General features: G+C 46.1%; 2 protein-coding genes across 4 annotated transcripts in view; one reads left to right on the top strand and one right to left on the bottom strand.

Moving 5' to 3' along the window:
* The window catches only part of DVL1 (dishevelled segment polarity protein 1), a 58,491-nt gene extending 57,077 nt beyond the window's left edge, over positions 1-1,414 (top strand). Inside the window, exon 15 of one of the 3 annotated variants that reach the window (XM_042479518.1) lies at positions 87-1,414. In XM_042479518.1, the coding sequence (XP_042335452.1) occupies positions 87-511 (425 nt within the window). In that variant the 3' untranslated portion in view covers positions 512-1,414. The remainder of the gene's footprint in view (positions 1-86) is intronic. The other 2 variants (XM_042479519.1, XM_042479520.1) reach the window with 2 other exon arrangements.
* A 6,964-nt stretch (positions 1,415-8,378) lies between these two features.
* Positions 8,379-14,374, bottom strand: TAS1R3 (taste 1 receptor member 3). The gene is made up of 5 exons (XM_042480502.1): positions 14,093-14,374; positions 12,849-13,628; positions 11,343-11,546; positions 10,298-10,418; positions 8,379-9,497 (listed from the first exon to the last, which is right to left on the bottom strand). The coding sequence occupies exons 1-5, from the start codon at positions 14,357-14,359 to the stop codon at positions 8,578-8,580; spliced, it is 2,292 nt and encodes a 763-aa protein (XP_042336436.1). The 5' UTR covers positions 14,360-14,374; the 3' UTR covers positions 8,379-8,577.

The following is a 14,374-nucleotide window of genomic DNA, read 5'->3' as shown; positions in this document are numbered from 1 at the left end:
GGAAACACAAGTGAACGAACCCACTTCTTTTTAACAGACGACTATATTCCCTTTCCCTCTCTTCCCAACCCCACTCCCCCATGCAGGAAGCAAAAGCAGTGGTTCTAACCGAAGCAACAGCGAGAACAGCCGGAGGGCTCTGAACTGGGAGAAGGATCGCAAGTCAGCCGGGAGTGGCAGTGAATCGGATCATGCCACCCGGAGCACGGGAGGGGGCAGCCTTGCGCGGCGGGAGCGGCCTGCCAGCCAGCTCAGCCATCGCAGCCACGTCTCTGCCGCCACCACCACCAGCGAGAGGAGCCCTCACAGCCACCACTCCTACGGGCCTCCAGGCGTGCCCCCGCTCTATAACTTCCCGAAACTGGGCTCCAAAGTCTACGGGACCAGCGGCCCCCCCGGGGGACCCCCCGTGCGAGAACTCGGCTCCATCCCTCCTGAGCTGACGGGGAGCCGCCAGTCGTTCCAGAAGGCCATGGGCAACCCTTGCGAGTTCTTCGTCGACATTATGTGAACAGAAGTGCCTTCAGATAGTCGTCTGTGCCGTTTTGTCGGGGTTCCTTTTTCAATTGTGAATCAACATTTGGACAATTTCAAAAGAAAATTAGGGGCAAAAGAGTGTGTGCTTTTTTAAACAAAAATTGTGAGAGAATAACTGCATCGACTGCCCTTTGCATGTCACACCTTCCTGACTCTCGAATTATGTTTTTGCAAGCAAACAGTGAAAAGAAAATCTGGGATGTTCGATATCTGCAAATCACAGAATCACTCCTCTACCCTTTCCTTCCTTCCTTTTTGCCTGCCTCCCCCCTTCCCAAATTCCCTTTATTTTCTGAATGTGATCGGTTGGTGTTCTCTTCACAAACCTTATTGTGCTTCGTTATATGTGGCACCTTTTCCCAGTGCAATGATACTGTGTCCTCCTTGGTTTATTCAAGGGATGGTTTTCTATGTAGTACTTTAAAAAGAGTGTGTGTAAGAGAGAAGAAAAACAGAAAAGAAAAGAAAAAAGCAACAACACACAATTCTCCAGTCCTGCATATTTGCACCTTTAAAAATATTCTGGTTTGTATCTTTCTGGCCAGGGAAAAACGTGTTTTTGCTTTGAGTTGTTTCTCCTCCTCCTCATCTATGATAAGGACAATGCTGTCTAGCAGCTGTAAAAATCGAATGGCATATCTTTGCAGGTGCATTTTGGGAGCCCCTTCCTCACCATCTAGTTTGCTCCCTTTTCTTGCTTTTACTATCAAGCTCCTGGTTGCATAAGCCAAGCGTGTCTCTTATGTGTTGTGCTGCATATTTTCCATGGTTCCCTCTCTTCCATGACTCTGGCCCCATACAGACAGGCCAAAATAAAGCTGCTTCGGGACACTTTGGAGGTATGTTGTTTAAATGATGCATGCATCCTAAGAATCCAGAAGCCACACCAAAGCCACAATCCAGTTCTAAGGACTGGAGCACAGCTTTGGCGCAGCTACCAGACTTTAGGACGCATGCAACATTTAAACAGCATACCTCCAAAGTGTCCCGAAGCAGCTTTATTTTGGCAGTCTGTATGGGGCCAATCTTTCATTTCTGTTCAGCATATCCTTGTACATTAAGCTGGTGCTCACAAATTATTGGCTTATTTGCCTATCAGCTGTGCTTTAGCTCTCTGTACATAATGTATAGCTGAGCTACACAATCTGGAGTATGATTGTTATGCACATTAATAATTGTGCAATTTTAGGTGTTAGTTTTTCTGGGACTTGGCCGTTTTTGTAAAGTTTCCAGATGGTGGACTTTAAAACAAAGACATGAGATTGATAGGAGGAGAGAGATATGAGTTGTTTTTTAGCACTTCAGACAAAGGAGTCATTTAATTATTGAATCTAGGAGAAAATCACTGCATTATTGAAACCAGAGGTTGACACTATTACACTAAAGTTTGCACAAACCTGTATAGCCAGTGGTCAGGGATGATGGGAATTGTACTCCAGCATCTAAAGATGCACAGTTTCAACACACATCACTTAAACCATGTAATTGCTACCCCCTCGGGCAGAAATATTAAAGCGTAGCTATAAGTAATTCAGTATGAACATCTAAACAAGTGAATTCCCCCTCCCAATTTGGCATCCTTTCAAAGGGAGGGTTTCTTTCTGCCATGCAGGTTTGCTTATAGTTGTGTGTCCCTGGGGTATGATTCCCAATTCCTTGCCAAGGCAAAATGCCGCCGTTCTGCATATATTGGATAAAGGTTATTGGAAATGTCTATATATTTTCATGGTTTGTTTGTCTCTGGCTAGCCATGAAGAGAAAGGGGAAAGAGGAAGAAAAGGCTAGGAAGAATGAAAAGAGGCAGAGCCTCAGGTTAGTGGTTGAAAACCATTATTGTTGTTGATATTGTTTATTATTATTATTATTATTATTATTATTATTATTTTCAAGGTTGTGCAATGTGTTTCTAAAGTGATACTCTGAAACAGGGTTTAAGCCCTAGCCAGATAGCCAAGGGTGAAAAGTTAAGGGTGAAAAGTTATAGGTGTTGCAATCCAACAGCATCTGGAGGACTGTGTATTCTCCATCCAGAGACGTAGCCAAGGTGGGGGTTTCTTGGGGTCCGGACCCTCCCCCTTCCATTAGAAAAATGAATGGTGTGTGTTGCTGTGCCGCCGCACTCAAGCCCCATTATAATGGTGGCACTTAGTCTGGACACCCCCCCCCTTCCCAAAATCCTAGCTACGTCCCTGCTCCATCTCTTCTTCTTATTTGCTTTCATTGCCTTGGATGGATGGTGACCTTATGAATGAGAGACTTCCAAGAGCCCTGCATCAACTGCCCTGCTCAGGTTCCGCAAACTCAGGGCAGCCATGGTTTCTTTGATTGAATCAGTTTACTAGTAACATGGTCTTCCTCTTTTCCTACCGTTTTTCTGTCCATTGTAGGCGTGTTACAGACTGCCAAAATAAAGCTGCTTTGGGTCTCTTTGGAGGCATGCTATTTAAGTGATGCATGGGTCCTAAGAGTCCAGAGGTTGCGCCAAAGCCACACTCCATTCCTAAGCACTGGAGTGCAGCTTAGGGGCAGCTTCCGGATTCTTAGGATGCATGCATCACTTAAACAGCATACCTCCAAAGAGACCCGAAGCAGCTTTATTTTGGCAGTCTGGAACAGGCCGTAGTTTGCTTTTCTTTTGCATTCTCTTTCCTAGAGGTAAGAGAAATTGCTACCATGAAACCTGGAATCACCTCCTTTAATAGCTGATGCAGAAAAGCTTATCGCTGCTGTAGATGTGGTGTAAATGACTGAGTTGCACTCAAGTCAGACATGTGCTCCTACATGTTGAAGCTAGGGATGGGTGAGAACTTGGATGGTTTGAGGTTTAAGATGAGAACCTTTAGCAATGTTTGCACATTTCTTCACAACAAGACAAATCATTTGATGTTCAGAACAGAAATCTCAAGTGAGAGAACATGAAACAGTTGTTGGTCTGGGCAAAGGGCTTTCTGTACTTAGGCATCTGGGTCTGAATCCCTCTGTAATTCAAAATTTCTGGCACTGCTGAAAATTGTGTTGCCGGCTAATTTCTTTCTTACAGATTCTTCAACACCAGCAACTACATGCCAGGCAGGTACAGCTGGGTTTTTCTGGGCTGCAAATATCTGTCCCTTTTGTTTCAAAGGAATATCATGTCTCCAATGCATCTGGCAGTCTTACAATTTAAAATGGATTGTTATTTTTAAGCACCAGCTCCAAAAGGGCAAGGAACTGAAAACATGGAGGCCTCCCTCGCTCTTCCTTCTAGAAGCACTTAGAGCTTTTCATGCTCACCAGTTCACCAACACATGCTTTCATGCTTAGCTCTATAAACATGAGAACTAGAAACGTACCTTTTCAACCAACAACTAAGAGAATACAGAAGTCTATGCTTGGTAAAACATGCTAACCTTGTGTGGCACAACCATGAATATGTGAATATACACTCCTGTGCTTTTAATCTGGGGGGAAAAAGTTGCAGATTCTATTTTATTTATATTATATTATTATTATTATTATTATTATTAGGGGGAAATTGCAGCTGGATAAAAAAAGCAAGCAAGGTAACTTCTGGACTCTAGTTTGGAGCACGCTCGCATGCTTTGAGAGAATGACTACCTGCGTGTGGTGAGAAATAAATACATTTGAAATACTAAAAGATGTTCATGCAGCATGTGGTGTCTATAGGAAATGTGAGCATGCATGGAGAATCGGGAACAGCTCCCAAAAGAGTTCAGTGGACCCAACAGAAGAGGAGGGTACCTATTATATCTCTGTGTGAGACCCTATACTTGGCATCTTCCTTCTCATGAGTCTCCTCCAGATGCAGCTAGTCCCAACGGTCCATGGACCAACCTGATATTTCCAATGCAGAAAAGATTGTCCCTGTCCAAGGAGTTTTAGGGCAGTAGGAGATAGTCAGTGGATTGGATTGAGATTTATCATTGCTTTCACACTGCAAAATTACAGCACTTTGATGCCCCTAGCAACATCCCATGGGGTCCTGAGCATTCCCTTCTCAATCTGATGTTAAAACCTCTCCCCATCTTCCTTCTCCTCTGGATCTCTCTGGCCACTGGACACCCCATTTCCCTCCCTTCTCAATCCAGTGTTAAAACCACCGTTCCCCATCCTCCTGACCACCAAACCCCAGTTCCTTTCCTTTTCAGTCTGATGCTCAAACCTCCTCCTCTGGCACCAGAGAAATAGTGCTAGGTGGCTGGGACAAGTCCAGAGATGGAGAAGAAGGGAGGGAAGTGTGTTTCCCCCTTTAGATCCTGTGTTAAATGACCCTGAATGTTACCCTCAACTTATCCATGGGTTAAGTAAATCTACTTATACACGAGGTTGACTTGTATATGAGTACATACAATAGTTAAAGTAGTATCAACGTACTATACTTGTGCAATATAAAATTGTGCAGGGGGAGTGTTTTAAATGTGACTCAATCCAGATTCAGTGCAACCTTTTTGGGTTTGGTTTCCATGCAGCTGCTGAAAAGAGTAGGGTGCTGTGCCGCATATCTGCGTAGATGGAGTAGGCAACCCAGGGCCTTACAGATGCTTTGGTTTAAATGACTATATCTCTCAGAGTTTTGGCTGTGTTGGCGAATCCTTTTGGGAATTGAAATCCGTCCCGTCTGATGGGCACTGTATTTTCTGCCCCGGCATTTTTGCATACCTGGTTCTGTTAAATCTCAAGGCAGTGTCTAGACTGGTATCTGCTGAGTGAAATTGGGAATCCTACTTGCAGCATTGTAAAGAAATGTGAACAAGTGGAGTCCTCACAAAGCTTTTAGTGACTGGTCTCTGATTTCTGCTTCTCCCAGCTTAGGATGTTGTTACATCGGTGTGCGTTCAAGTCATTTCTGACTTACGGTGACCATATAACCATAGATATGCCAAAATTTGTTCAGAGGAAGTTTGCCTTTGCCTCCTTCTGACAGAGTATGACTTTCCCAGTAGGTTTCAATGGCTGAGCAGGGATTTGAACCCAGGGCTCCAGAGTCCTAGTAAAACACCCAAACCACTACATCACACAGGCTCTTGATGTGACATGGCTGCGCTCTAGCCTTCCTTAGCATAGTCCTATGGGACTTGTAAACTTGCACAACTTCAGGGCCAGATGAACTACATCCAAGGGTACTAAAAGAACTGGCAAAGGTAATCTGATATTTCTGGAGAAATGTAAGATACTCCTATATCTAGATGGGGGACCCCTGGCTTAACAAGACTACATGTCTGTGAGTCCTAGTTGACCACAAGTTGAACATGAGTCAACAGTGCGATGCGGCAGCTAACAAGGCCAATGCGATTCTAGGCTGCATCAATAGAAGTATAGTGTCTAGATCAAGGGAAGTAATAGCCCCACTCTATTCTGCTTTGGTCAGGCCTCACCTGGAATGTTGTGTCCAGTTCTGGGCACCACAATTCATTAAGGATAAGAAGCTGGAGCATGACCAGGCGACTGGTTGTTAGGCTTTAACCGGGTGTGTATGTGGCTCCTAAGGAGGTATAGGGAGACCTAGGTCCTCTGAATTAAATTAGTGGAGTTTACGCCATGTTGAAGATTGCAGGACTAGATAGATGGCAAATGAAAGATGACATAGGTGAGCACATGTGTTAACACTCCAAGGATTGCTTCTATCTTCACTCTGAATATGCAACACACTTCTTCACTTTCCAGCATTGCCTATGTTCACTCCATCTCTTTCAAAGCAATCTCATCCTGAACGTTTCATCCAAATGCGGTTGGGCGAGTCCACCCCATTGCTTAAGAGTTTACCTTCCACGTACCTTCTTTTTCTCTCTCCTCCATTTTCTTCTCAACTAAGTCCCATCTTGCGCCTGACAAAATGCTGAAGGGGTCCGGTAGGGTTTTGGGGTGTGGGGTTCATTTTGAAAATCGTTAACTGGATCGTAAGGAGTCACCGAAAAAGAATGATTAATTCTAATCTGCGATTAGAGGAATGTGTAAAGGATTTTATGTACAGTAGAGAAAAGGGTTTTAAGTACTGATGGTAGCAGAGGTCTGGAGTGTTCCCTCCTTTGGGATCCCTGGAACTGGTTCCGCTCCAAGACTTGAGTTCCTAGTGGCCTGAACCGTACTGTTCCTCCTTTTAATAGATGTGTATTGTACAATTTGCATTCTTTTATTGGTGTAGATAATGTATTTAAAAAAAACCAAGTTGTCTGTATAGTTAATATATAACTGCTTATGTGTAAATGCTATTTTAAACAATAAAAAAGCTTTTAATTTTATGTGACAAATGCACTTCCAGATCTTTCCTTCACTTGTGGTTATGCTTTCTTTTGAGACCTCAGTGTGTGGGGGTGTGTGGGTGTCCTATCCCAAGTATGCGCATACGATATCTTGTGGCCTTCTAGATTGTGTTGGACTGCAGTTCCCATCAGCCCTACCCAGGAGAGTGAATGGTAAAGGGTGATGGGAGTTGCAGTCTGAATGGAAGGTCACAAGTTGACCAAGCCTGCTCCAATTCTTGTCCTCAATAGGCCTGATCAGGCAGGGACACAATCCATCTTATCGCCATTTACGCCACTGCAATGAGATGCCCTCCATTTACGAGTTAGAGTATTTCTGCCTGGCTCTTCAGTCACAAAGGCTCTCAGAGCAAATGGTTACTTTTAGACAGTTTCCTGCTCTTAAGTATTTGAAGGGATGCCATATTGAGGAGGGAGCAAGCTTGTTTTCTGCTGCTCCAGAGAATTGGACCCAGAGCAATGGATTCAAACTCCAGGGAAAGAGATTCCAGCTCAACATTAGGAAGAACTTTCTGACAGTAAGAGCTGTTCAAAGGATTGGACAGCAGTTTTAACAAGATCACCTAAAATAGCATCAAATCACAAACCAAACTTTCTAAAAACCCGCTTTGCTCGCCGCTGTGCAATGTTTTCTTTGGTCTTTCAAAGCTCGTCCCTTCCTTGTTTTTCCTTTTCAGATGTGGCTGGATGAGCCATTTGCAGCCATCTGTATCATCCCTTTTGCACAGCCACAGAGGCTTCAAGACCAGTTTTGGTTTTGACTTGGAATGAGAACTATATTTGCATGAGAACCTGGAGCTTCCATCTCTTCCTGTCCTCATTTTAATCTCCTTTGCAAAGACTGAGGACTAAATCAGTGCATTCAAATCTCAGTGAAAAAGAAGTCCCTTGTATCATACCTTGCATTCCCTTTAAGATGGAAAAACAGATCTGATTTCAAGCACAATGGTGACACAACAAAAGGGGCAAGATATTGAAATGCCAGATAGGTACTTCCTCTCACCCACATTTGATAGTCTCAGGATTAAACCTGAGATTGCCTTCTTGCAAAGCAGGGACTCCAACACTGACATGGAGATGCTCCTGGTATTCATTATAGATGTCTTACACCAAATTATACAGTTGGTTCCTCTTAATTCTTTATTGTCTGCACTGACTGGCAGTAGCTCTCCTAAGTTTTGGCCTGGGACTTTCTGGGTGCAATATGTGTGACGAGACAGTGTTTGCAACAGCCTCTTCTTTAGCAACATCCCTTTTATTTTACAGAGCCTGAAAGGGGCACATCGCAAATCCAACCTGTCTATTCGGGGACTTAGATCAGAGACCATTATTGTCCCCATCACAGCGCTGAAACGGAGGGCCTGAACAGACAGGGCAAAATAAAGCTGCTTCGGGTCACTTTGGAGGTATGCTGTTTAAATGATGCATGTGTCCTAAGAGTCCGGAATCCATGCTAAAACCATGCTCCAGTCCTAAAGACTGGAGCGCAGCTTTGGTGCAGCTTCTGGCTTCTTAGGACACATACATTATTTAAACAGCATACCTCCAAAGTGACCCAAAGCAGCTTTATTTTGGCCTGTCTGTATGGGCCCAATATCAGCTCAGCCATCCATCCATTTAGTTCTGTATCATCTACACCAGTGATTCCTTCTCTGAATTTGAATTTAAAAACAAAGATTTTCTTAAAGCAAACACATTTAAAGCAGGCTCTTAAGACAAATGGTGCTATTTCTCCACTTTCCTGAGCAGTGGTCAAATGTCCCTTCCTGTCTCAAAGGAGCTAATTTTGGGTATCTTTCTCCTGGGTATAATCTTGAAAATAGTCCTGCGTGTTCCATTCCGGCTTAAACTGAAGGATGTAGCATTTCGGGAGGTAATAAGACGCAAGTATCCCAAGGGTACACTGTAACATGGCACTGATCTGTATGGCTGGTTGGGTCACTTGCTTAACAGTGGCATAGACGGGTATAAAGATGATCAAGGAGATGAAGTAAGTGATCATGGCAAAGGTGATGCTCCGGGCAATATTGTACTTCTTGGGAGACGACTGCACCATGAAAGTGGAAAGGAAAGAGATGAATGCCAAGATGCTGTTTTGCCCATGGATTATGGCAAAGTTGCCCCAATACTGGACCTGGCATTGGAGGAGGACTTCGGTGGGCAAGAGCTTATAGTTCTTGATCAGGACAGACGGGGTGCCATAGAAGTACACTAAGCAGAGCGAGAGCTCCACCAGGAAGGACCCAGCCACAAAGGCCCAGGAACGTCTCCTGATGAAGGCGTGGAGGCAGTTCGGCCGGCTGTCAGCAAAGTCATGCGCCAACATGATCTGAAGGGCTTTGGCCGAGATGGTGGAGAAGCAAAGGTTGAGGCACAGGGCGAATGACGGTTGCTGCATTTGGCAGATGATGGGGGTGGGCTTGCCAATGTAGAGGATGGTACTAACGCACATCATGGCCAGGCCGAAGAGGCCCAAGGGGCCCTGGCCGCCTCCAGCTGCTTGCACTACCGGTGTCTGGATGTTCTTTAGGAACAGCACCCCTGAAAGGCAGATGAGCGCCAAGATAACAAGCAACAAGCCCAATAAGCAGATGGCCATCGGGTCGGACCAGAAGATGTATTTCTCACTTCGGTCGTAACACCGAGTGCTGCGTTGCGGAGACCACTGGTGCTCAGGGCATGGGGTGCAAGTTGAGTCGCCTGGAAGAAAGGACCAGAAATAGGCAAACGCTCTGCTATTGTTCTGGTGGTCAATTTAAAAAACAACAGGGCAAATTTTAGTTTTAGCAGGGGAAAAAACTCCTTTGTGTTGCTGTCATGGGTTCAAGTCGTTTCTGACTTATGGTGACCCTAAGTCAAAGTTATCACAAGGTTTCCAGAAGGGCCTTCATCCTCTCAGGATGAAACAGAGAGAGCTACCCAACATCCACTCAATGGGTTTCCATGGCTGAACAGGGATCCCAATCCTGGTCTCCAGAGTCATGCTCCAAGGCTCAAACCACACCTTGGAAACCCTGGTAGGTCAAGCATTGCCTTAGATAGACAGATGTAGATCAGGAAGGGATCACTCTTATAACAGGTGATATGATAGCCCAGTTTAAATATTTGAAGGGATGTCATATTGAGGAGGGAGCAAGCTTGGTTTTCTGCTGCTCCACAGAACAGGACCCAATGGAGCAATGGATGCAAGCTCCAGGAAAAGAGACTCCAGCTCAATATTAGTAGGAACTTACTGATAGCAAGGGCTGTTCGACAGTGAAACACACTCCCTCAAAATGTGGTGGAGTCTCCTTCCTTGGAGGTCTTTAAACAGAGGCTGGATGGCCATCTGTTAGGGATGCTTTGATGGAGAGTTCCTGCATGGCAGAATGGGGTTGGACTGGATGGCCCTTGGGGTCTCCTCCAACTCTATGGTTCTATGGGAATCCAGCCTTTTCTCCTGTCCCCAAAAACTGCTGTCCCTGAATGCAGAGACAGTGGTGCAAGGATGCTCTTCTCACCTGAGGAACTGTAGAAAGTGCCGCTCTCACAGTCAATGCAGTCGTAACAGCAGAGGTGGAACCCCTTCATCCGACGGATCTGCCCCGGTGAACATGTAGTCCGACACTCTGACAGCGGTGCCTAAATAGAACAGGGGACTGAAACTGGTTCTTGTTTGTTTACAATGGCCTGTTACAGACTGCCAAAATAAAGCTGCTTCGGGTCTCTTTGGAGGTATGCTGTTTAAATGATGCATGCACCCTAAGAATTCGGAAGCTGCACCAAAGCTGCACTCCAGTGCTTAGGAATGGGGTGTGGCTTTGGCGCGACCTCCGGACTCTTAGGACCCATGCGTCATTTAAATAGCATACCTCCAAAGAGACCCAAAACAGCTTTATTTTGGCAGTCTGTAACAGGCCAACAACTTGCATTTCTATCCCACCTTTTTCTCCAGTGAGTTCGGGGCTCTCTTCCTAGAAGTCATTCAGATGTCATTATGTTTAGCAGAGCAATGAGAATAACCTCATTCGCCCATTCCAATGCAGGCCTAGGACTAACATCTTCCATTTCTTTCTCCCGTTCGCCTGATGATGAAGAAGCCAGCGTGACTTTGAAAGTTTGCAACATGTAATTGTGCATTTTGGTTGGCAGGATAAAGATATTGTTGTTTGGATGTTATTGGGCATTCCAGGTTTGTTAGTCACACTATGGAACGGCATCTGTGTGCATCTCCAGGAGTTGGGCTGCTCACACACCTGCTAGCACTCAAACAAACATGCCGCCGGCGATGTGCATGTATTCAAAGCATGCTCAAGGCATATAGAGTTTAACCCTAGGTCTGTTCACTTTGGTTATTCGCACTGCCAATGATGCAAATCTTGGGGGAAAACCTGGTATCAATTATCCTACATTGATTTCCCCATTGAATTCAATTTGTGGGTGCTCTCCCAAGACCCTAGTTTGTTTGTCTGTTTGTTTTGTAATGCTACAACTCCCAGAATGCCCCAGCCACCCTGTTGCAACATATAGCTTTCTAAGTTCTTAGTAGCACTTGGTTGTTCTCACCTTTTGATCTCCAGTATGAAAATGGACCTTGGATTTGTCGATGCTCAGCTTTCCATGGAAGTCTCCGATGCTGACGTGCTTAATGCGCTTATTGGGCCAGCTCCACCACATGACTTCGTAGCCCATGTTGATGCTGTGATGCTCATCGAAATGGAAAGACTGGTTGTGGATACTGAAATGGATGCCGTTCAGCTTCTCCAGCAGCTGCACAGACAGAACATACCGTTCTAAAAGCATTTGACCATTGATCATCCCAGGTCCTCGGGTTTCCTGACCAAAACTTGAGACCTAGGGATGATCTCTGGTTGTGTCATTATGCATTATGCAATGTTTCATTTCATTGAAACATACACAGAGGGAACATATTCTCCTGTTTCAAAGTTAAGGGAGAAATCTTAGCTAACGGGATTATTCCCAGATCAAGCTGATATGAGGGGATCGCTCCTTCTTGCTTCCTTAGGAAGACGAGATGAAGAAGCTTGAACTGAGCCTCCTTTCTTGTAGGTAGAAGGTGGATGCAGGGCAGAATGGAGGGTGAGTCCTGTGGCCACAAGGGCTGGGAAGCAAAGGGGAAGCTAATGCGTTGACCAGAGAGTCCTTGCAAGTTGCCCCCAAAACTGAATTAAGTGTTGGAAATTGTATGCAGCATCTTGTTGAAGTGCATTTTGTTAGTTTTGGCCCAGCTTTCTAATCTATTCAGGTCAGTTTGAATCTTGATCCTGTCCTCTGGGGTATTAGCTAATGCAAATTTGATAAGTATGCCCCAAATTTTGTCCTCCAAGCCATTGATAAAGATGTTGAATAGCACTGGGCCCAGGACAGAGCCCCACTGGACACCCCACTGGTCACTTCTCTCCAGGATGAAGAAGAGACAATGCTGAGCGCACTTTGGAAGCCACTCCCAGCCTCATTGCCCCAAGAAGACCACTGTCAGGGTCCCAAATGGACCATGGAAAGAAGCAGATAGCATCTGCTCCTTTGGAGGCTGCCTAAGGCAGCCCTGGGACAGCGTCACCATGATTTGGGGGTGTGCATCATCTAATCTCTGCTCCCCCAAACAGCACGGAAGGTGCCTGTTTTGCCTGTCTGTTTTGGGCCCATGTGGCAGTTCCAAGTGACCTTCGTCTTTTTGACATGACAAGGGCATTACCCCCATTTTCTCAGATGGCTTTGGGTCTGACATCTCAGGGAGAAGCATCCTGCTGCCCAGGAAATGCCTATGGCCATTCCAATCTGAGTCTTCCCAGACCTGGTTGAACACTTAGCTTGAGAGCTATTGCCCCCCGTCTCCCCCAGATAGCCAGCTCTGGGTCCTGCGTTGTTGTTGGGATTTCAATTTCTGGATGCTCCCAACTTGCATGGCCAATAATTGGGGATACTGGGAGCTGCAGTCTAGCAACACAGCCCAGAACTTGCATGGTCTCCTTAGGGGGCTGATGCAGCCCCTGGCACCTGCCAGATCCCTCTAACACCAGCCAGATCGCCCTGAAGATGCCTCCCACATACCTGCCAAGGCTTGACGCCGAGTTTCTGACACTGCCCACGTTGGCAGCGCAACGTCTTGTGGAGGGCATGAGCCACTCCGTACACTGCAGTGTACACGGCAAAGGTCTGCCGATGCTGCAGGACTTCGGTGACTTTGTCGCGGGAAATGTTGCTGCATTGCTGGCACTGTGGCCCCAGGACGTCAGGACCCAACTGTTTTGCTTGCTCCCTGGACGCCTGGCAGAAGGCGTCTTGTTGGGTCAGTTCCAAGAGATTGGAGACATAATCCTCAAACTCAGGGACCGTCCCTGCCTTGATGACAAAGCCAATGACCGTTCCGATGTCCTTGACGCGGTCTAAGGAGATGACCACATCAGACATCACCCAAGCTTCAGTGGCTAGCCATACCTTCTTATTCAATCCTAATTTGAACCACATTTTGAAGAACTCTCGGACCGGTCGGTCTTTGGAGAACAGGATGATGACGTTGACATTGGTCTCGTTGATGGAGTGGATGGTTTGGGTCATCTTCTCTTGGAGGTTGGCGTGCGACATGTCTGCAGGGATGAGTCCCTCGTAGGCGATGCAAATGCTTTGGTTGATGACTATGGAGGACAAGAGGCTCAGGCCTTCGCGGCCGTATTCGTCGTCACTGGCCACGATCGCAACCCAGTTCCACTGGAAAGCAAGCAAGAGTTCGGAGATGGCTTCGATCTGGATCTTGTCGCTGGGCACCGTGCGGAAGAAGGAAGGGTAGAGTTCTGCATTGTTGAGCTTTTCTGACGTGGCTCCATAGCTCACCTTAGGATGAATAATATTATTTATTGCATCAAATGTTCAGCTGTATGTATATCTACTCAGAAGAAAGGCGTGCTTTCAAACATCATACTCCTGATCAGGTCTGATCCAAGATACTGTGCTGCCTGAAGCAAAGGATAAGCTGGCCCTAAATGCTGCAGGCAGACTGCAAGAGAAAGGGCTTTTAAGAGGATGCTGTACTTTAACTAACTGCTTTTTGTCATTTTAAGTGTACTAGATTCATAGAATCTTAGAATCATAGAGTTAGAGGAACCGCAAGGGCCATCCAGTCAACCCCATTCAGCCATGCAGGAACTCTCAATTAAAGCATCCTTCACTGTTTTAGTCGCCCTCCTTTGGACACATGGCTCCAGTTTCTCAACATCCTTTTTGAATTGTGGTGCCCAGAACTGGACACAACATTCCAGGTGGGGCCTGACCCATTCATTCCAAAGATGATACTTTACCTGTGGGATCAGGAAGAAGCTAAAGAGCTTTGCCGTCACCATGCAGAGCTCAGAGTTGTGGGGACCAATGACGGCCACCACTTGGGTCTGGTAGTTGGTGTAGTTGCAAGAGACCCGGATGCGGCTGGTGTGCATTTTGGAGAGGAAGAGCAGGCTGGGCTGGAGGACCACCATGGGCTCCATGCAGCTGTCAAAGAGCTCATAGCCCAGTTCGATGCCCGGCAGCAGTGTGGTCGAGTTGTTGATCTCCTCCACGGCAAACTTCATGCCCAGCGCCCAGAT

The sequence above is a fragment of the Sceloporus undulatus genome, chromosome 7, assembly GCF_019175285.1.
Source record: "Sceloporus undulatus isolate JIND9_A2432 ecotype Alabama chromosome 7, SceUnd_v1.1, whole genome shotgun sequence".
Lineage (NCBI taxonomy): Eukaryota > Metazoa > Chordata > Lepidosauria > Squamata > Phrynosomatidae > Sceloporus > Sceloporus undulatus.
Note: the sequence above shows the minus strand (reverse complement) of the source record. Positions and strands in the feature narration are given on the sequence as shown.